General features: G+C 38.1%; 1 protein-coding gene across 14 annotated transcripts in view; it reads right to left on the bottom strand.

Moving 5' to 3' along the window:
* Window positions 1-23473, bottom strand: part of Wdr49 (WD repeat domain 49) — a 209652-nt gene that overhangs the window by 142060 nt on the left and 44119 nt on the right. For 12 of the 14 annotated variants that reach the window (XM_087630728.1, XM_087630743.1, XM_087630736.1 and 9 more), the window contains 3 exon segments: window positions 16773-17213; window positions 16068-16244; window positions 14700-14874 (listed from right to left, as the gene is read on the bottom strand). The exons of the other annotated variants lie outside the window; for them this stretch is intronic. In XM_087630728.1, the coding sequence (XP_087486854.1) occupies window positions 14700-14874; window positions 16068-16244; window positions 16773-17213 (793 nt within the window). 14 annotated transcript variants of the gene reach the window in all.

Below are 23473 nucleotides of genomic sequence, written 5' to 3' on the forward strand. Positions count from 1 at the left end.
TCTTTTGTTTATAGAAAATACTAAAGATTACTATTGTTTGGCACTCAAAATCTATATTGTATGACCTAACGGATAAAACCTTGTACAATAACCATATCATCAACTCCACAGAAATTTCATAATATGATTATAATAGAATAAAAACAAAATATTCCTTTCAAGAAAATGTCTTTATTATGCCCAACTATCATCTTTGTCTTGGGGGATTTGAAAAACATGGTACTTTATCCTGCTTTAGTGTTCAAATTATTGTCCTGAAATTTGAATCTGCATCTTAGCAGCTGACATTTATGGGTCTGCCAGCTTACACACTGGAGCTTCAACAATTCATATTTTATATATAAATCAAGATACAACTTGTTTTTCATCTGTGGAATGGTAGATCTCCTGATAATTCATGAGTGAAAGATGCGAGAAGGGGCACTTCTTTAAAACTAAATTATTTGAAAAACTGATTCCCTCATTTCTTTAATTGTAGTAAGGAAATCACATAGAATAATTAATTATATTTTATATATATACATACTTAATGCACACACACACATACATACGAGGCCCCACCTACCAAATGACTCAGACAGATGCAGACACCCACAGCCAAACAGTGGATGGAGCTTGGGGACTCTTAAGGAAGAATAAGAGGAAGGATTGCAGTCCCTATCAAGATAGGAACTCCACAGTAAGACCAGCAGAGTCAACTAACCTGGATGCTTGATTCCTAGAGACAGAACCACCATCCAAAGAATATACATAAGCTGGACCTAGGCTTCCCTGTGCATATCTAGCAGTAGTACAGCTTCATCTTCATGTGGGTCCTGAACACCTGGAGCCCAAGATATCCCAGAAGGTGTTTCCTGTATATGGGATATGCTCTTCTAGTTGGGTTGCCTTGTCCGACCTCAGTGGAAGAGGAAGCATCTAGCCTCCCAAGGACTTAGAGTGACAGGATAGGGGAATATTACACAGAATGAACCCCAGGCATTCACAGGAGAAGGGGAGGGAGGGATGGGGGAAGGATTGTGTGAAAGGGTAACCAGGAGAGGAGCAATGAGGGGGATGTTAAGTGAATAAGTTAAAAGTATTTATAAATTAATTTTTCAATCTCTCTAGAACATTAAGCTGTAGAGGAGTGTAGGTTTTCATGTTTCGAAGAAGTCTGAGGATTAGAAGAAAAAAATAACTGAATTTTCTTACATTTTAAGAATAAAGGCAAATTGAATATATTGGTTCAGTAAAATGACTTTTGACACTTCTACTTTTTTGCTACACATGGATTTAAAAGGACATTAAAGTTTTTTTTCTTTGATGTTTAGGCCCTCTCTGTATTTCTTTACCTCTGCCTCCAACTCTCTCTCTCTCTCTCTCTCTCTCTCTCTCTCTCTCTCTCTCTCTCTCTCTCTCTGTGTTTGTGTGTGTGTGTGTGTGTGTGTGTCTATGTATGTGTATAGTTTGGGTGAGAGGAATGGGGAGTTCTAAAAGGAGCTGGAGAAAAAAAATTTACAATTTTATTTCAATTAAAATACAATTTTATTTCAATTAAAAATATTTTAAAAAAATTAAAGACAAAATAGAAAGGCATCAAAAAGGACTTGCTGTTCATTGATTCTTGTCCTCATATGTACTCTCAAAATGAAACGATTAGTTAATGGGAGATTTGAAAATGAAAGCAATACCCAAAAGTGAGGTGATACTGTGACATGTATTTAAAGTAACCAGTAGCACTTGGAACAAATCCAGGACTAGTAGGGAAGCCTGGGTCATTTAGAAGTAGGGATAATTCTTACAGGGTTTAGGCATTCAGTCTGAGTCATGGGAGAAAGCACACCATTTTTTTTCTGTCAATTTAAAGATTTTCTTTAAAAAGAGGCATTCAGCTTCTTGTTATACCTTGGAATCCTATTCCATCAGCTTTTCCATCCAAGCAACAGTCACATCAAAGAGTAAAGACACAAAAGTCTACTTGGCCCTTAAAAATCAAAATATGTTTTTAAAACAAAGCCATCAACACTGCTAAGTATATTTTTAAAAGAGGACACAATTAATTTTTCTGACGTGCAGAATGTCAGGCAGACATGTATGTATAATACAAGCAGGCTGCAGGAAGAGGATCCTTCCTTTAGGGTCACCATCTCATAGCTAATTTCAACTGCCTTAAACACAGCATGACTCTCAGCAAGGACAGCAGGGTCAAGCTCCTCCGTCAACTGGAGGGATCATTTCCATTCTGGGAATCAGAGCAGCACATGTCCCTAGATCCAGCTTCTCTTGCCAGAGAATTAATCCCCATCAATTATAAAGACTCCCTGAGGAAAAGCAACCTGGTGTCTGAGTTTAAGTTCTTCCCACCAGCTCTATTAATTACTGCAACAATGAGTGATATTGTTATCTTCATAAGCTGTTTCTATCTCCTGTGTGTGACCAAACGAAGTTGAAGAATATATTTTCCTGTAATAAAAGGCCGTCCTTTTTGTTTTACCAATATTTCTTCCAACCTGCATCTTTTAGTCAAGAAAAACCACCAACTGACAGCCCAAACACTTTTTGTTTGTTTGCTTGTTTGTTTGTTTGCAGACAAGATCTTGCTCTGTGGCACAAGATGAACTTGAACATTCTGTACAGCCCAGGATAACCTCAGACTTACAATACCCTTTCAGAAAATGGATTCTAGAATTAAAGACATGTACTACTACACCTGGCTAGTATTTCTTTAATTGCAACAATCCCAGACAGTAACTTCAAAAACATGCCCCACAGAAGACTATTCCTTAAAAGGAAATTCTCTGAGATTCAACACAGTCTTTCTACTACTGCTCCAAATATCTCCATTCATTCTGCAGTCACTTCGGGTATAATTATTTTTCCTGTTAAGCTATGATATAGACCCAATTACACAAGATGAAAACATTTTTAAAATTTTAATAAGTCTGAAACTTAAGTCCTAGTGAAAGCATATGTAAAGACACTTATTAACTGAAACCAAGTTTCCTCTGGCATTCGTTAGAACTGATATTTTACCTTTAGTTTTGCTAAAAATATATTCTAATATTTGTTTTTCTTTCCTCACGTGTACATTCTCATACACTCAGAAGAGAAGGGCCAAATATATGCTTGAGGAACTGGAAGAAGATCTATTGGTGCTGCTGAAGTGCAACAGATATCAAACCCAAGAAGCCATCACTTGGCAGCCTCTAGAAGAGCCGGTCTTGGGAATCAGAGATCATAGTTCACAATCTCTGAAACCTCGCTGAGCTACAGTTTGCTTTATCGTCTATTTTTCCTTGCTTTCACTTCATTTCCCTCTTTCTCCATTTTCTCCACACTAGGACAATTGAACTTCAAACCACTGAAAGTTATAGTTAAGCTGGTACCAGTTGCTACATCTCAGAAGATCTGTGTTTTATTGGTTAAGAGTCAAATAGTTCCACGTTCAGAGGCAGGTGAATTTTAAACCTAGAAACTAAATAGGGAAAGAATTTTTAAATTATTTATCTGTGCATGTGTGCGTGTGGATACACACTCATATGTGTGAAAAAAATTTTGTGTCTAGGTGTATGAGATAAATTCTGTGTCTATACTGTGAGATAGTGTGTGTGTGTGTGTGTGTGTGTGTGTGTGTACCCACACACACTAGAGCCGCATAAACTAGAGCCTCATGCATGTTATTTAACTCCTCCTACCACTTTGTTATGTACCCATCCCTCTTTTTCCAATTTAATTTTGAGATAAAGTCTCAGAAAGCTTCCAATCTACCTTTAAGTTCACTCCGGAGCTCAGTCAGTCATGATTCATTTCCCTGAGTAGCTGTAGATGGATTTGAATATACACATACATATATTTAGACACAGAGATAAAAATATAGGTAATTAGGTAGATGACAGATAGATGGATGAGAGATGGATGGATAGATAGATAGATAGATAGATAGATAGATAGATAGATAGATAAGATAGATATTTGATGCTTAGTATTGATCATCAACTAACCTAGACTACTTGCCAATGGCCAAATCCATGAGTCATTATCTAAACCAAGATTCATTACTATGTGGGCCTGTGAGGAATGTTCTTTATTATCTGAATTGAAAGGGAAATACCCACCCTTAATATGGATGATAACTAGATATATATATAAAAAAGAAAATCTCAGGAAAGCCTTCTTGTTTTTCTTGTTTTTGTTTGCCACTATGTGCCACTGTGAGTTCCTCTACCTGTTGACAAGTTTGTCTCATCTGTTGCTGCCATTATACTGCCATCTGTCAGTGACATGGGAACCCTGGTGTAAAGACCACCATCTCTCTAGGAGTCCTCTGTACTAGCCTGAAGCTGTTGAAGCATTTGACTTCCTGTATCAGACCACTAACAATATTCAGTCCCTTCAGTGTGAAAATAGCTATTATTGGATATATAGATATTTATATAAATTCATATTATGTTCATCTCAATATATTGTTTATGTATACACATTCTTTTGATACTATTTTTTAGAGAACCCATATACATATATATATTTATATATTATAATATATAATACATATATCATTATGCACATAGGTGCATGCACATACAGATGTATAAAATTTTCCTGTAGCTCATTCCAAGTTGATTTGGGGAGATAGAATCTTTTTTTTTCCTTTTCTTTTTTTCGGAGCTGGGGACCGAACCCAGGGCCTTGTGCTTGCTAGGCAAGCGCTCTACCACTGAGCTAAATCCCCAACCCCTGGGGAGATAGAATCTTACATAAGATTTGTTAGGTCATATATACAATCTCCTCACCCTTTATTAACAGCTGAGGATGATATGGTAAAAATATGATAAGAAATAAATTTACCCTGACCTAAAGAACAATCTCAAATAGCAGACAAAAAGACAAATGACTCGTGTATAGGTCCCTGTGCTATTAACATTGATTTTAAAAGGTCTAAATGAAATTGAGGAAGAATTTGGAGTAGATCTTTTTTCCCCTTTTTTAAAAATTGGGTATTTTCTTTATTTGCATTTCAAATATTATTCCCTTTCCTGATTTCCCCTCTGGAGTTTCCCTATCCCTTTCCCCCTCCTCCTGCCTCTATGAGAGTGTCCCTTAACCATCCACCCACTACACCCATCTCGCTGCCCTGACTTTCCCCTATGTGGTGGCATTGAGCCTTCACAAGGCAAAGGACCTATCCTCTCAATGATGCCCAATAAAGCCATCCTCTGCTATATATGTGGCTGGAGCCATAGGCACTTCCATGTGTATTTTTTAGTTAGTGGTTTAGTCCCTGGGAGCTCTGGGCGGGGGTTGGGGGTGGGGTCTGGTTGAGTGACATTGTCGTTCTTCCTATGGGGTTGAAAACCCCTTCAGCTGTTTCAGTCCTTTCTCTAACACCTCCATTATGGACCCAGTTCGCTGTTCCTTAGTTGTCTTTGAGCACCGCCTCTGTATTTGTCAGACTTTGGCAGAGGCTCTCAGGAGACCGCTATATCAGGCTCCTGTCAGCATGCACTTCTTAGCATCCACAATATTGTCTGTGGGATGGATCCCTGGGTGGGGCTGTCTCTAGATGACCTTTCCCTCAGTCTCTGCTCCACACTTTGTTTCTGTATTTCCTCCGGTGAATATTTTGTTCCCCATTCCAAGAAGATTTTGGAGTAAATCTTAAATAGGAAGAAGATGTCTGAACATCATTCATCTGCAGAAACTCTTACTTGATATAATTTCAACCTTTTCAAAAGGCTCATGCTACTTCTCCTTGTTTATCTATATTACTATAAAGTATTGGAACATAAGTAATAGACTAAATTTCAAAAATACACTAGTGTAGATTTCAAAATATACTGCTTTGTGTTTATAATTTATTCTTCCACTTATGTGTGGGCATATAGAACTTAATTCAAAAGTAGTTTGTATAGCTTCTTACAGTTCATGTCCAGTACATTGATCCTTATTTTGTTTTTACAAAAATTTGACAATAATTTTGTGATTCTCACAATAGGAGATAACATCCAGTTTTATTTTTCCCAAAAAATATTCTATAAAACTAGAGGATGGTACTAAATATATGATTTATACTAAAAAAAAGTCACAATTATACGGTCACTTGTATAGATCTTGATTTGGGGCCACATATTAGAAGATCAGCATGAGATCTAAAAATCATAAAGCTGCCAGAAAAGCCAACAGTTAGTGCCTTTAACCATCCATTTTTAAACTATGTTAAAAGTTGACCAGTAATATTAATTTCATTATATTTTCTCAAGTCAATGAGATTGCTAATTTCTGTTCTTGTTCTTATTTGCATTCTATCCTTCATTAATAATAAATAATTTTTAAAAATAAAATTTCATTCTAACTTATTTTTTGCTGTTTTTCCCTTTTTGTTTTCAATTAATTTATTCACTGTACCTCCCAATTACAGCTCCTCACTCTTCCAGGATTTCCCCCCCTCAACCAGCCCTCACACCCATTCCTCAATCTCCTTCTCTTCTGAAAAGGCAGAGGTCTCCATGGGTACTATCCCACTATGCACATCAGGTCACCAAAGGATTGATTATATCCTATAGGCAAGACAAGACAACTCAGAGCAACAGGATCCACAGGCAAGCAACAGGGTCAGGGCCAGACCCTTCAGTTGTTGGGGTACCCACATGAAGACTAAGCTGAATATCTGCTACTTTTGTGTGGTAGAGACTGTTCTGCCTACCAGAAGTATACGGACAAAGAGGGAGCAGAGACTGAAGGATAGCTAACGAGTGAACTTCCCAACTTGAGACTCATCTCATGGGCAAGTGCCAATCCCTGACACTATTAATGATACTCTATTATGCTTCCACAGGAAGCTAGCATAATAATCCTTTGAGAGGCACCACCCAGAAGCTGAGTAAAACAGATGCAAGAACCATAGTCAAACATTATACAGAGCTCAGAGAGTCTTGTGGCAGAGGTTGGGAAGGATTGAAAGACCCAGAGGAGATAAGAACTCAACAAGAACGTCAACAGAGTCAACTAACATGGCTCTTTTGGAGCTTCCAAAGTAGTAGTGATTTCTATTGTTTAAAGTAAATTTTCACTAATGTAGCAATTTCAACATATTAAAATCATCATAATCCTTAATATTTTTACAGTACAGATATTGTACACTTAGGTCTTTAATCATCAAGTTCATTGATTTTAGAATTAAAGTATATTATGGAAACTGGTGACTCATTAATGATTTCGTTTTAAGAAAATGCTAGCACTCTATGCCTGCAGAAAGAAACAGGAGAGAGCATATGTCACCAGCTTGACAGCACACCTAAAAGCTCTAGAACAAAAAGAAGCAAATACACCCAGGAGGAGTAGAAGGCAAGAAATAATCAAACTCAGAGCTGAAATCAACCAAGTAGAAACAAAAAGGACCATAGAAAGAATCAACAGAACCAAAAGTTGGATCTTTGAGAAAATCAACATGATAGATAAACCCTTAGCCAGACTAACGAGAGGACACAGAGAGTGTGTCCAAGTTAACAAAATCAGAAATGAAAAGGGAGACAGAAGCACAGAAACAGAGGAAATTCAAAAAATCATCAGATCCTACTACAAAAACCTATATTCAAAAAAACTGGAAAATCTGCAAGAAATGGACAATTTCCTAGACAGATACCAGGTACCGAAGCTAAATCAGGAACAGATAAAACAGTTAAACAACCCCATAACTCCTAACGAAATAAAAGCAGTCATTAAAGGTGTCCCAACTAAAAAGAGCACAGGTACAGACAGGTTTAGTGCAGAATTCTATCATACCTTCATGGAAGACCTCATACCAATATTATCCAACCTATTCCACAAAATTGAAACAGATGGAGCACTACCGAATTCCTTCTATGAAGCCACAATTACTCTTATACCTAAACCACACAAAGACACAACAAAGAAAGAGAACTTCAGACCAATTTCCCTTATGAATATCGATGCAAAAATACTCAATAAAATTCTGGCAAACCGAATCCAAGAACACATCAAAACAATCATCTACCATGATCAAGTAGGCTTCATCCCAGGCATGCAGGGATGGTTTAATATACGGAAAACCATCAACGTGATCTATTATATAAACAAACTGAAAGAACAAAACCACATGATCATTTCATTAGATGCTGAGAAAGCATTTGACAAAATTCAACACCCCTTCATGATAAAAGTCCTGGAAAGAATAGAAATTCAAGGCCTATACCTAAACATAGTAAAAGACATATACAGCAAACCAATCGCTAACACTAAACTAAATGGAGAAAAACTTGAAGCAATCCCACTGAAATCAAGGACTAGACAAGGCTGCCCACTCTCTCCCTACTTATTCAATATAGTTCTTGAAGTTCTAGCCAGAGCAAACAGACAACAAAAGGAGATGAAGGGGGTCCAGATTGGAAAAGAAGTCAAAATATCACTATTTGCAGATGCTATGATAGGATATGTAAGTGATCCCAAAAGTTCCACCAGAGAACTATTGAATCTGATAAACACCTTCAGCAAAGTGGCTGGGTATAAAATTAACTCAAATAAATCAGTAGCCCTCTTGTTACAAAAGAGTAGCAAGCCGAGAAAGAAATTAGGGTAAGGACACCCTTCATAATAGTCCCAAATAATATAAAGTACCTCAGTATGACTTTAACCAAGCAAATAAAAGATCTGTACAATAAGAACTTCAAGCTTCTGAAGAGAGAAATTGAAGAAGACCTCAGAAGATGGAAAGATCTCCCATGCTCATGGACTGGCAGGATTAATATAATAAAAATGGCCATTTTACCAAATGCGATTCAATGCAATGCAATCCCCATCAAAATAGCAATCCAATTCTGCAAAGAGTTAGACAGAACAATTTACAAATTCATCTGGAATAAAAAAAACACAGGATAGCTAAAACTATCCTCAACAATAAAAGGACTTCACGGGGAATCACTATCCCTGAACTCAAGCAGTATTACAGAGCAATAGTGATAAAAACTGCATGGTATTGGTGCAGAGACAGACAGATAGACCAATGCAATAGAATTGAAGACCCAGAAATGAACCCACACCCCTATGGTCACTTGATTTTTGACAAAGGAGCCAAAACTATCCAATGGAAAAAAAGATAGCATTTTCAGCAAATGGTGCTGGTTCAACTGGAGGTCAACATGTAGAAGAATGCAGATTGATCCATGTTTATCAACCTGTACAAAGCTTAAGTCCAAGTGGATCAAGGACCTCCGCATCAAACCAGATACACTCAAACTAATAGAAGAAAAAATGGGGAACCAACTCGAACACAAGGGCACTGGAGAAAATTTCCTGAACAAAACACCAATGGCTTATGCTCTAAGATCAGGAATAGACAAATGGGATCTCATAAAACTGCTTCTTTAAAGCAAAGGACACTGTCGTTAGGACAAAACGGCAACCAACAGATTGGGAAAAGATCTTTACCAATCCTACAACAGATAGAGGGCTTATATCCAAAATATACAAAGAACTCAAGAAGTTAGACCGCAGGGAGTCAAATAACTCTATTAAAAAATGGAGTTCAGAGCTAAACAAAGAATTCACAGCTGAGGAATGCCGAATGGCTGAGAAACACCTAAAGAAATGTTCTACATCTTTAGTCATAAGGGAAATGCAAATCAAAACAACCCTGAGATTTCACCTCACACCAGTGAGAATGGCTAAGATCAAAAACTCAAGTGACAGCAAATGCTGGCGAGGATGTGGAGAAAGAGGAACACTCCTCCATTGTTGGTGGGATTGCAGACTGGTACAACCATTCTGGAAATCAGTCTGGAGGTTCCTCAGAAAATTGGACATTGAACTACCTGAGGACCCAGCTATAACTGTCTTAGGCATATACCCAAAAGATGCCCCAGCATATAAAAAAGACACATGCTCCACTCTTTTCATAGCAGCCTTATTTATAATACCAGAAGCTGGGAAGAACCCAGATGCCCTTCAACAGAGGAATGGATACAGAAAATGTGGTACATCTACACAATGGAATATTACTCAGCTATCAAAAACAATGACTTTATGAAATTCATAGGCAAATGGATGGAACTGGAAAATATCATCCTGAGTGAGGTAACCCAATCACAGAAAAACACACACGGTATGCACTCGTTGATAAGTGACTATTCGCCCAAATGCTTGAATTGCCCTAGGTGCACAGAACACATGAAACTCAAGACAGATGATCAAAATGTGAATGCTTCCCTCCTTCTTTAGAAGGGGAACAAGAATACCCTTGGCAGGGAATAGGAAGGCAAAGCTTAAAACAGATGCAGAAGGAACACCCATTCAGAGCCTGCCCCACATGTGGCCCATACATATACAGCCACCCAACTAGATAAGATGGATGAAGCAAAGAAGTGCAGGCCGACAGGAGCCGGATGTAGATCTCTCCTGAGAGACACAGCCAGAATACAGCAAATACAGAGGCGAATGCCAGCAGCACACCACTGAACTGAGAATAGAACCCCCGTTGAAGGAATCAGAGAAAGAACTGGAAGAGCTTGAAGGGGCTCGAGACCCCTTATGAACAGCAATGCCAAGCAACCAGAGCTTCCAGGGACTAAGCCACTACCCAAAGACTGTACATGGACTGACCCTGGGCTCCAACCACATAGGTAGCAATGAATAGCCTAGTAAGAGCACCAGTGGAAGGGGAAGCCCTTGGTCCTGCCAAGACTGAACCCCCAGTGTACGTAATTGTTGGAGGGAGGGCGGTAATGGGGGGAAAATGGGGAGGGGATCACCCATATAGAGGGGGGAGGGGTTAGGGGGATGTTTGCCTGGAAACCGGGAAAGGGAATAACATTCGAAAGTAAATAAGAATTACTCAAGTTAATAAAAAAAAAGAAAGAAAGAAAATGCCAGCACTCTAGACACTGAGTTATAAAATAAACCTATTACATAGAGCTGCTACTCATGCATTCTAGACAGGAAGAACTCATACATTATATCAAGAGGGAGAGAGGAAGGAGGAAAAGTATGGAAGGAGGTAAGAAGAGGGGGGAAGAGAGGGAGGGCAAATACAGGGACAAACAGAAAGACAGAGAGAACTTTATAATTTGGAGGCAGAGGAAGAAGAATCACATGTCCAATATAAGCTTGTGCTGTATAATAAAACTTACTCTAAAGAAAGAAGCAAAGGAAAAAAATGTGAATTTAGAGTGACCTTTCTGATAAAACAAATCTTCAAAAATGTAAAATATGCATAGATAATTCAATTGTCAGTCAGTCTGCATGAAGAAGAATGCAAATTGGTCCATTTTCATCTCCTTGTATAAAGCTCAAGTCCAAGGGGATCCAGGACTTCCACATAAAACAAGATATGTTGAATCTAGTAGAATGAAAAATGGGAAAGAGCCTGGAACACATCACCACAGGGGAAAATTTCCTGAACAGAAGGCCAATGGCTCTGGCTCTAAGATCAACAATTGACAAATGGGATCTCATAAAATTGAAAAGCGTCTGTAACTTGGGCATGCCGATACAATTGGGCTAATATCCACTTATCAGTGAGAGCATATCATGTGTGTTCTTCATGAAGTTATTGTTTTTAATAGCTGAGTAGTTCTCCACTGTGTAAATGTACCACATTTTCTGTATCCATTCCTCTGTTGAAGGACATCTGGGTTCTTTCCAGCTTTTGGCTATTATAAATAAGGCTGCTATGAACATAATGGAGCATGTGTCCTTTTTATATGTTGGAGCATCTTTTGGAGCAGAGACTGAAAGAAAGGACATCCAGAGACTGCCCCGTCTGGGGATCCATCCCACATACAGTCACTAAATCCAGACACTATTGCAGATGACAAGAAATGCATGCTGATAGCGCCTGATATATCTGTCACCTGACAGATTCTGCCATAGCCTGACAAATACAGAAGCAGATGCTCACAGTCAAACATTAGATTGAGAATGGGGTCCCCAATGTATGAGTTAGGCAAAGAACTGAAGGAGCTGAAGGAGTTTGTAACCCCATAGGAAGAACAACAATATCAACCAACCAGATACTCTACAGCTCCAAGGAACTAAAGCACCAAAAGAGTACACATGAAGTGACTGATGTCTCCAGCTGCATATATAGCAAAGGATAGCTTTGTTGGGAATCAAGGGAAAGGGAAGGAGAGGCCCTTGGTCCTGTGAAGGCTAGATGCCCCAGTGCAGGGAAATGCCAGGGCAGGAAGGCAGGAGGGAGTAGGTGGGTGGGTGGGTGAGCACCCTCATAGAAGCAGGGGGAGGGGGGTGGATGGGGTAACTAAGGGAAAACCAGGAAAAGGGATAACATTTGAAATGTAAATAAAGAAAATACCCAATAAAAGAAAAAATACTAACAAAAAAGAAAAAAGAAAAGAAAAGCTTCTGCAAGGCAAAGGACACTGTCAGACAGTGCAGACAAAGTGACAACCAAGAGATTGGGAAAAGATCTTTACCAAAAGAGGGCTAACATCCAAAATATACAAATAACTCAAGAAGTTGGACTCCAGAGTACCAGGTAACCATATTAAAAATGGGGTACAGAGTTAAGCAAAGAATTCTCAACTGGGGAATCTCAAAAGGCCGAGAAGGACCTAAAGAAATGTTCAATATCCTAAGTCATCAAGGACATGCAAATCAAAACGACTCTGAAATTTCACCTCACACCAGTAAGAATGGCTAAGATCAAAAGCTCAGACAACACCAGATGCTAGTGAGGAAGTGAAGAAAAAGGAACACTCCTCCATTGCTAGTGGGATTGCAAGCTGGTACAATCACTTTGAAAATCAATCTGGCTGTTCCTGAGAACATTGGAAATAGTTCTACCTGAAGATCCAGCTATACCACTACTGGGCATATACCCAAAAGATGCTCCAATATATATCAAGGACACATGCTCCATTATGTTCATAGCAACCTTATTTATAAGAGCCCAAAGCTTGAAGCAACCCAGATGTCCCTCAGGGGAAGGATGGATACAGGAAATATGGTACATTTACAGAATGGTGTACTACTTAGGTATTACAAACAATGACCTCATAAATTTTGTATGCAAATGGATGGAACTAGGATATCATCCTGAGTGAGGTAACCCGGACCCAAAAGGCACACATGGTATGTACTCACTAATAAGTGAATATTAGGCCAAAAGCTCAGAATGCCAATGATACAACTCAGAGATCATATGAAACTAAAGAAGAAGAAGACCAAAGTGTGGATGCTTCAATCCTACTTAGAAAAGGGAACCAAATATCATGGGAGGTAGATAGAGGGAGGGACCTGAGAGAAAGAGAGAGAGAGAGAGAGAGAGAGAGAGAGAGAGAGAGAGAGAGAGAGAGAGAGGAGGGAAAAAGGGGAATAGACAAGAGGTATGGGAAGAGAAAGGAAAAATGTGTGAAGGGTCAGGGGAATGAATAGAAATACGTAGCACTGGGAGTGGGAAACTGTAAAACCACTAGAAAGTCCCAGATACCAGGGAAGCAAGAGGTTCCCAGGACTCAATGGGGATGACATTAGACAAAATTCCCAACGGAGGGGAGAGAGAACCTGAAGAGACCACTTCTAGTAGAAAGACATAGCCCCCATTAGAGGGATGGGGCTACCCACCCATCTCAAAAATTTTAACCCAAAATTATTTTTGTCTAAAGGAAACATGACAAAAATGGAGCATAAACTGAAGGAAAGGCCATCCAAAGACTACCCCACCTTGTGATCTGTCCCATCTGCAGACACCAAACCTTGACACTATTTCCGATGCCAAGAAGTGCTCCCAGACAAGAGCCTAGTGTGGTTGTCAAAGGAGAGTCTCCTCCTGCATCTGACTAAGACAGATACAGATACAACCAACTATCTGAGTGAGCTCTGGGACCACAATGGAAGAGTTAGAAGAAGGACCTAAAGGAAGTGAAATGAACTGCAATCCCATAGGAAAAACAGTATCAACTAACTGGACCACCACTATACCACTATACCACCAACCAGAGTACACATGGATGGGTCCATGCCTCCAGCTGTAATGTAGCTGAGGATGGCCTTACCTGTCATCAATGCCCTTAGTCCTGTGTAAGCATATTGCCCCAGAATAGGGGAATGAAAGATGGGTGAGGTGGGAGTGAGTGGGTGGGTGGGGGAGCATCCTCTTAGAGGCAAATGGGTGGGAGGATTGGCTTGGGGGGGCAGTTGCTGCAGAGAGGAGACTGGGAATGGGGACAACATTTGAAATGTAAATAAATAAAATAATTAATAAATATACGAAACAGAGTGTCAGTAAAATTAATTAAAAACAAAGCAGAAAGAAAATTACATTGTGAATGCAGCACTAATATTTCTCATAAACACACACACACACACACACACACACACACACACACATAAAGAAGCACTTTTGAAGAATTCCTTAATCCTTTCACTAGACACTGTGTGAATGACTGACACAGGCTAGTATCAAAGTGAACTTGAAGCTCAATAGATATTATGACAATTATCTTTTGTCTTCTAAGACTTCTGAGTGCATAGTTCACCTGTATTAATTGAATGAAACATACATTTTAGAAGAAAATGAAGTAATTCCAGCCGGCACTCAGGGGATAAAGTGAATCTATTCCAAAACCTCCAGAGAACCAATTATTGGTTTCCAGATTTAAACATTCTGTGGGTAAAACTTTCATTAAAAAAATAAATGTAGAAGGTGAAAATGGCTCTTTCCTCCTGCTACCATTCAAACTCTGTACCTTGCCTGACCCAGTTTCCATGATGAGTTGTGTGCTGTAACACGTGACAACACTTGTGACATCCAGAGACCAGCTCTGCCCAGTCAATGGTCATGGTGGCTTCTTCATCATCACATGCATTAGCAGGTCGTTCAAAGAGGGAAATTACTGCTGCTGTGAAAGCAATTGCTTGAACCTTGGGTCATCAAACGAGAAACAAACACAGGCAGAGTAAGTGTTGTTCAACAGTTCTATGTACTCCAAGATTAACAAGGAATGGTTCATGAGTGAGGAAGATTTTCTTCAGTATTACTTAAAGTATATAATCAGTGACAGTAGGAGAACCACAATACAGTTCACAGAGTGGTTTCCAAGCATTGCCTTTTATTTTAATAAGGACTTGTCATTGAAAACGGGAAGAATAGAAGCTTTCACAGCCATGAAAGAGAATTGATTCCTCAAGCCTCTTCACTGTCTGGCACACTCCAGTGTCATTGAGTAAGTAATGACTTCTTTTATTAAAGATCACTTTGGTAGGAGGAGAAATGACTGTATCCAGTGTCACAGGTTCAATTTTACTGTCTTTCATATCCCTATTCCTTTGTTAAGTGATACAAAATTTGAATACTCTCTTATCTCTCTGACAGTGGAAATCCCACAAATCAAAACAATTAATTTGAAAGGCCAGTGAGAAGTAAGTTCATACATTCATGGTAAATATTTACTAAGATTGGGATCAAATGTATTAAACATTTTATAATGTTACATTTTTAAGTTTTTAAATTAAAAATATAACTACACACAGAACAGGAGACCATAATGAAGATATAAACTTCAAAGTAAATGGTGGAATTGTGTTAGAACCCATGTCTTCCATGTTCAATTAGTATAGCCTGAAAATTTACAACATAGACAGTTGTGGAGAGCCGCAATAAGATTCGCCACCACAAGATGGCGCTGGCTTCCACTGCGCCCCACGTGGAAAGCCGGGATAGCTTTTGCCATTACAAGATGGCGCTGGCCTCCGCCGCGCCAGCCGACTTCCTTTTAGGAAGTTAACTGTGTACGCATGTGCAAGAGTGCCTTCGTGCCAGGTCTTTGCCCACTCCTGGGCGTGCCTAATGAGATCATGGGTAAGTGACCAATCAGGTGTGGATGCACCGCGCTAGGGTGTATATAAGCCACGCCATGCTGGCGCCCCGGGCCCCCCTCTCTTTAAGATTCAATAAACGTTTAAGCTGCAGAAGGATTCGTGTGTCCCCGCGTGTTCTTCCTGGCGAGACAATAGCGTGGGGCAGACAGTTATACTCAAGGCATTTGAATTTTTACTTTGAGCTACAGTTTGAAGATGATATCCTTATTGTGCACTCATATCTTCCTTTTACTTACCTTTCCAGTTATATCCCCAAATGAAAGGATGGAGTCTTTTGGATCAAAAGGATCATACCAATAATCCATGCATATGGGAGCTCCTTGAAGGCCTTGGAGTTTGTATTGACAAGGAAATTCTTCTTTGGATAGTAGATCATAGAAACAAATCTCTTTGCTTGTAAAAGCTACTGCTATCTAGAGTAGCCAAATAGAAAATCAAAGGATATTAATGGTGGATATAGTGAAATTGATATACAAAGCAAGCATACACACCAAATTTCTAAATGAGACATAGTTCTCTGAGAGCCCTTATCAGTGTTAAAAATGTATGCATAACAAATTCTAGCACTGGACTCTAGCCAAAAATAAATAAATAAATAAATAAATAAATAAATAAATAAATAAATCCAAAACAAAGCATTTTAATTACCAAAGTCATTTGAGCACCCTTTCTTTCATATTTTAATCCTACATCCACCACCATCCTTCATCTCTAACATTGTCAGTTAATTATACAAAGTGAAAAATATATGAGTCACTGTTTGCAATATCATGTTAAGACACCCAAGAGAAAGCTTTGGAAAGCAAATACTTCTCAGGCACCAAAGGTGAATGTGGCTCTCTGTCACTGCTGATGTTGTATTTGATACTAGCCAGAGGTTCTGCCCCATCATTTTCTAGTCTGTTTCACAACTATCAAGTGTATTTATAAACATTTTGTACCTTGTTAACATTTTCCAGAGAAACCAAACCTGTCACCCACAGGTGTTTGAGTTTGATAGCATCTGAAGTGATAGGAAGTGTTTCTTGCAACTTCAAGTTCTCTCCCCAGATTCCTAGTAAGCCTTCTTTGCTAATAGTTAAGTAACGACTTGAACTTTTTAAGAAAACTATTTTCTGAATGGTGTCCTTGTGTTTTCCTAGGAGGAATTCAAGGTCCTTCCATTGGGGAATGACTGTTGCCTTTGCTCGTTCATCTCTCTCAGAAAGTGATAACAGTATAAATGAAGTCAGCTTGTCCCAGTCAATGAAGCCATCCTGGGACACATCCACTTTGTCAAAGAGTTCTCCATATTCTTCTTTTGTGCCCCAACCCACAGTCTCTGTCATCTTCTGTACAAATACTTCTCTGGGCATACAAATGGTTTGGCTTGGATCTTGGGACTATAAATGAGAATAGAAAAATAAGACAAAAGAAAACTCATCACAGAGAGAGGAGCATTGTGCTGTCTCCAATTTGCTTTATTTAGCAATTCTTGCAGTGAAGGAAGAAAAGAATCTTCTATTTTAGAGAGGTACTATACTTACATGACCAGGAGAGATAAATAATTTATAGGGCTAGAAGCTACATGTTCAATTACAAATGTTAAGGAAAGAGAATTAGAGAATATTTGTTGGTAGAAAGAGGATTGCAGAGATGTAGGGCATTAGTCATGGACCCAGAAAAGGCAAGGTAAGGATTTAGAAGGAAAGCATCCTGATAACAATTTTATTACCTAATGAAATCCCATTTTGGACTTCGAACTTTAAGCTGTAAATCATAAAATTTCATATTTAAGCAACTAATTTTGTAGTAATTCTTTAAAGCAGAAACAGAAAGCTAATACGGTGGTTTGTAAAGGATGTGTAAATCCTGGAAAAAGCTTGATAGAGCCAGTAAAGCTACAACATAATGAAATTTTAATTCAAGGGTAGGAAATCTACTTCAGTAAACACCGTATTATAAGAGACACTGAAACTGTAGTTATAATCCATAAAATGTCTATAACTGGAAAGTTAGCAGATTCTAAAGCGTGGCTCCCAGAGGAAACACGGGGTCAGATTTCTACTTGGCACACCATTTTCAAAAGGGACTAATACTTAATTTTATTTAATGTATATTTCTATTGAAAAACACCTTATTTAACATTATTGTTACCTCTTCCTAATTGAATTTACAACCAATAGCATTGTGATTCATGTCTGAATGAAGTCATTAGCATGTTTTGGAATTTTCTAATCATTTTGAGAATGAGAACATTAGTAACACTTCACAACTGTACTCCAAGACCATTTTGAACAGCAAATCATGAGGAAGGCAGGTTGGGAGTTAAGAAAGAACAGAAAGTTGAAAGAAAGGATGGGGGTAAATTACATAGGAGGGGAACTGGGAAAGAGGGGAAGTAGAAAGGGAGATGGGAAAAGGGAGAGAGAGAGTGAGAGAGAAAGAGAGAGAATGTGGCTCTAAGGAGATGGAGAAGATAGCACTTCCTTGTGTTACAATGTCAGAGCAAGAAGGAGGCTGAATGTCAAGGAAGCTGAATGTCAACCTCCAGGAATGTCAACTTCATGTGATCTTGTTTGTGAATCTGGGAGACCCACAGTTTTTACTATTTTTTCCATTCCTGGAAGAACCACTATAGTGCCGAGAAAAATGAATCATACTGATTCAGACAATGCAAACAAATTGGAGTTGAAGGCAAATCCATAGTATGCACACATTTCAAGGAATAATACAACTTAATATAAATAGTGGGATTTGTAAAGAAAGAATCGGCTTTCTACAAATGGAGCTGAAGAGTGAGGAAACACCTAGTATATGAGGTACTGTGTAATAAAGATGCTTTAACAAACGTGTGTTTTGTTGCCATGTGTCTGTCGTTTGTCACACTGTACCCCTCCCTCACTTTGGGACACTATGAAAAGACCAATCCTAAAAATATTAGAAATAGAAGATTCCCAGTTCAAAGTCCCAGAAAACATCTTCAACAAAATAATAGAAGAAAATTTCCTTAACCTAAAGAAAGAAATGCCTATAAAGGTACAAGAAACTTACAGAATACCAAATAGATTGGACTAGAAAAGAAAACCCTCCCACCACATAATAATCAAAACACTAAATATACAGAACAAAGAAAGTAATGAGAAAGAGCCAAGTAATATATAAAGGCAGGCCTAGAAGAATTATACCCAATTTCTCATCAGGTTACAAAAGCTAGAAGGGCCTGGGCAGGGGTCTCACAGACCCTATGAGATCAGAGATTTCAGCCCAACTACTATACCCAGTAAAACTTTCAATCACTATACATGGAGAAAGCAAGATATTCCATAGCAAAACTATATTCAAACAATTTCTTTACACTAACAAAGTCCTACAGAGGATACTAGAAGGAAAACTCCATCCCAACAAATTTAACTACACTCAAGAAAACTTAAAAAATAATTTCACACCCTTGAAACTAACAGAAGACTCACTCGCTCCCTCCCCCTCCTGTCTCTTTCTCTCTCAGCCACAACCAACATAAAAATAACAGGAAGTAACAATCATTGCTTATTAATATCTCTCAATATCGATGGACTCAATTCCCCAGTAAAAAGACACAGACTAACAGTATAAATGGACTCCATCATTCTTCTGTATACAGGAAACACCTCAGGAACAAAGATAGTCATTATCTCAGTATTAAGGGATAGAAAAAGGTTAACCAAACAAATGATCCAAGAAATAAGTTAGAGTAGACATTCTAATGATTAATAGAAAGACTTCAACCTTAAGTACTCAAAAGATACAGAAAAGGACATTTCATACTCATCAAGGAACAATCCACAAAGAGGGCGTCTCAATTCTGAAAAATCTATGCCCAAAATACAGGGGAATTCACATTTGTAAAAGAAACATCACTAAAGCTTAAATCACAGACTTAATCCCACATAGTAATAGTGGGAGACCTCAACACCCCACTCTCACCAATGGACTTGTCATTGAGACAAAAGCTAAACAGAGAAATAATGAAACTAACACAGGTTATTACTCAAGTGCACCTAAGAGATATCTATAGAATATTTTACCCCAACATGAAAGAATACCTTCTTTTCTATACCTCATCATCTGTCACCAAGCAAACCTAAACAGAAACAAGAAGATTGAAATAATCTCAATGCATTTTATTAGATCACCATGGATTAAAGCTGACCTTCAACAAAAACAGAAACAACAGAAAGTCTACATACTCATGGAAACTTAACAACTCTCTACTTAATGACCACTGGGTCAAGGAAGAAATAAAAAACAAAATTAAAGACTTTCTAGAATTCTAGAATTTCTAGAAACAAAATTAAAAATTTCTAGAATTCTAGATGAAAATGATAGCACAACATACCCAACTGATGGGATCCTATGAAAGCAGTGGTAAAAGGAAAGTCCACCGCACTAAATGATCTCATTAAGAAGTTGGAGAGTTCTCATACTAATGAATTAAAAGTATTTATGAAAACTCTAGGAAAAAAAGAAGCAAACATATCAAGGGGGTATAGAAAACAGGAAATAAACTCAGGGCTGAAATCAATCAATTAGAAATGACGAGAACAATACAAAGAATAAACAAAACCACAAGAGCTGGTTATTTGAAAAAAAATTAACAGGATAGACAATCTCTTAGCCAAACTAACTTAAAGTCAGAGAGACAATACCCAAATTAACAAAATCAGAAATGAAAAGGGAAACATAAAAGACACTGAGGAAATTCAAAGAACCATTAGTTTTTACTTCAAAAGGCTATACTCCACAAAATTGAAAAATCTAAATAAAATGAATGATTTTCTAGACAGATATCAATTACCAAAGCTCACTTAAGATGAGGTGAAAATTTGAATAATCTCATAAGCCCTAAGGAAATAGAAGCAGTCACTAAAATTCTCCCAAACAAAATAAAACCATGGTACAGATGGTTTAAGTGTAGAATTCTTCAAGACTTTCAAAAAAGAGCTGATATCAATATTCCTCAAACTATATTCTCTAAAATAGAAACAGAAAGAACACTGCCAAACTCATTCTATGAGGCAATAGTTACCCTTCTACCTAAAGCACACAAAGACTCAAAGAAAGAAAATGTCAGACCAATTTCCCTTATGAACATTGATGCAAAAATACTAAATAAAATGCTCAAAAACCAAATCCAAGAGCACATCAAAGACATCATTTACCATGATTAAATATGCTTCATCGATGGATACAGGAATGGTTTAGTATACAAAAAGAACATAAATGTAGTCTAGCACATAAATAAACTAAAAGAATAAAAATAGATGGTCATCTCAATAGATGCTGAAAAAGCATTTGACAAAATCCAACACCCCTCCATCGAAAACGTTTTGGAGGGTCGCGGACACAAGAGGAATATTTACACTCATTAAAGCCAACACCCAACATCAAACTAAATGGAGAGAAACTTAAAGCATGTCCTTTAAAATCTGGAACAAGACAATGCCAGCCACTGTCTCCATGTATCTTCAATTTAGAACTTGAAGTTCTAGCCCGAACAATAAGACAACCAAAGGAGAACAGGGAGATACAAAAATGGAAAGAAAGAAGTCAAATTATTGCTATTTGTTGATGATATGCTAGTATATGTAAGCAACCCCAAAATTTCTGAGAGAAATATTACCTCTGATAAACAACTTTAGGAAAGTAGCTGGATAAAAAATTAAATCAAAGAAATCAGAAGCCTTTATACAAACAACAAGTGGGCTAAGAAACAAGTTAGAAAGTCAATCCTCTCCGCAATAGTCATAAATAACATAAAATATCTTGGTATAACTTTAACCAGGAAAGTGAAAGGCCTATATCACAAGAACTTCAAGTCTCTGAAGAGAGAAATTGAGGAAGATATCAGAAGATGGAAAAATCCCCTATGCTCATGGATTAACATAGTGAAAATGGCCTTCTTACCAAAAGCAATCTAGACTCAATGGACTTCCCATCAAAATTCCAACACAATTCTTCACAGACATGGAAGGACAAATTTTCAACCTCATATGGAAAACCAAAAAACTTAGATAGCTAAAACAATCCTGAAAAATAAAAGAGGCATCACTGTCCCTGGCTTCAAGATATACTACAGAGCAATGGCAATAAAAGTTTCATGGTATTGGTACAGCAACAGACAGGTGGATCAGTGGAACTGATTTGAAGACCAAGAAATAAACCCACACACCTATGGACACTTGGTTTCTGACAAAGAAGCCGAAAGCATAAAACAGAAAAGGGAGAGCATCATCAACAAATGGTTCTGTTCTTACTGGATATGCACATGCAGAATAATGCAAATCGATCCATATTCATCATCCTAGACTGAACTCGAGTCCTTGTTGGTCAAAGACCTCAAATAAATCCAGACACACTTAATCTATAGAACAGAAAATGGGGAATAACCTTAAACTCATTTGTTTAGGAGACAACTTCCTGAACAGAACACCAATGGCTTAGGCATTAAGGACTAGAATTAATAAATATGACCTCATGAAACTCAACAGCTACTGTAAATCAAAGAACACCATCATTGGACACAACAACAGCCTACAGATTGGAAAAAACTTCACTAACCATATATCAGACAGAGGGATAACATCAAAAATATACAAAAATTCAAGAAGTTAAACAATAACCATCAAAAAATTAAAAATGGAATACAGAGCTAAACAGAATTCTCAACAGAGGAATCTCAAATGGCCAAGAAGCCCCTAAACAAAAGATCAACATTCTTAATCATCATAGAAATGAAAATCAAAACGACATGGAGATTGAATGTTATGCCCATCAGAATGGCTAAAAATAAAACTGCAACACATGCTGGATAGGTTGGGGAGCAAGGGGAACATTCCTACACTGCTGATGGGAATGCAAACTTGTACGATTACTCTGGAAGTTAATTTAGCCGTTTCTCAGAAGATTGGGACTAGTTCTACCTTAAGACACAGCTATACCACTCCTGAGCATATTGCCAACTATCCCATAAGGACACTTGCTCAACTATGTTCATAGCAGCTTTATTGATAATAGCCAGAAACTGGAAACAAACTAGATGTCTCTCAACTGAATAATAGATACAGAAAATGTGGTACTTCTATACAATGGAATACTACTTAGCCATTAAAAACAAGGACATCATGCATTTCTCAGGCAAATGAATGTTGCTAGAAAATGTCACCCTGAGTGAGGTAACCCAGACCCTAATGAATATGTTTGATATATACTCACTTATAAGTTGATATTGGCCATAAAGTGCAGGTTTATTAGAACCATGCTCTAGTCAACAGACTCAAAGAAGCTAAATAAAAAAAGAGCACAAGGCAGGATGGTTTAATCTTTCTTAGAATAGGAAACAAAATAGATTTGGGAGGTCAATGGATGGAGAGAAATGAGTCAAAGGAAGGGAGGGGAGCAGAGCAGAGAGGATCACATTTAAGGGAGAGCAGGGAAGAGAGAAGGGAGAATGGCTTGTGAACTGTGGCAATATCTAAGACCTACCAGAGACTGGGATGAAGAAAGGCCTCAGAGGTTCTAAGGGGGCATCTCTAACTGAGATTCTTAGCAATGGGGGCATATGGATGATGAAGTACTCACTTTATGGTAGCTGGGCAGGACTCCCAGTGTAAGTATAATGACT

The sequence above is a fragment of the Rattus norvegicus genome, chromosome 2 (genome assembly GCF_021556685.1).
Source record: "Rattus norvegicus strain SHRSP/BbbUtx chromosome 2, alternate assembly SHRSP_T2T, whole genome shotgun sequence".
Taxonomy (NCBI): Eukaryota; Metazoa; Chordata; class Mammalia; order Rodentia; family Muridae; genus Rattus; species Rattus norvegicus.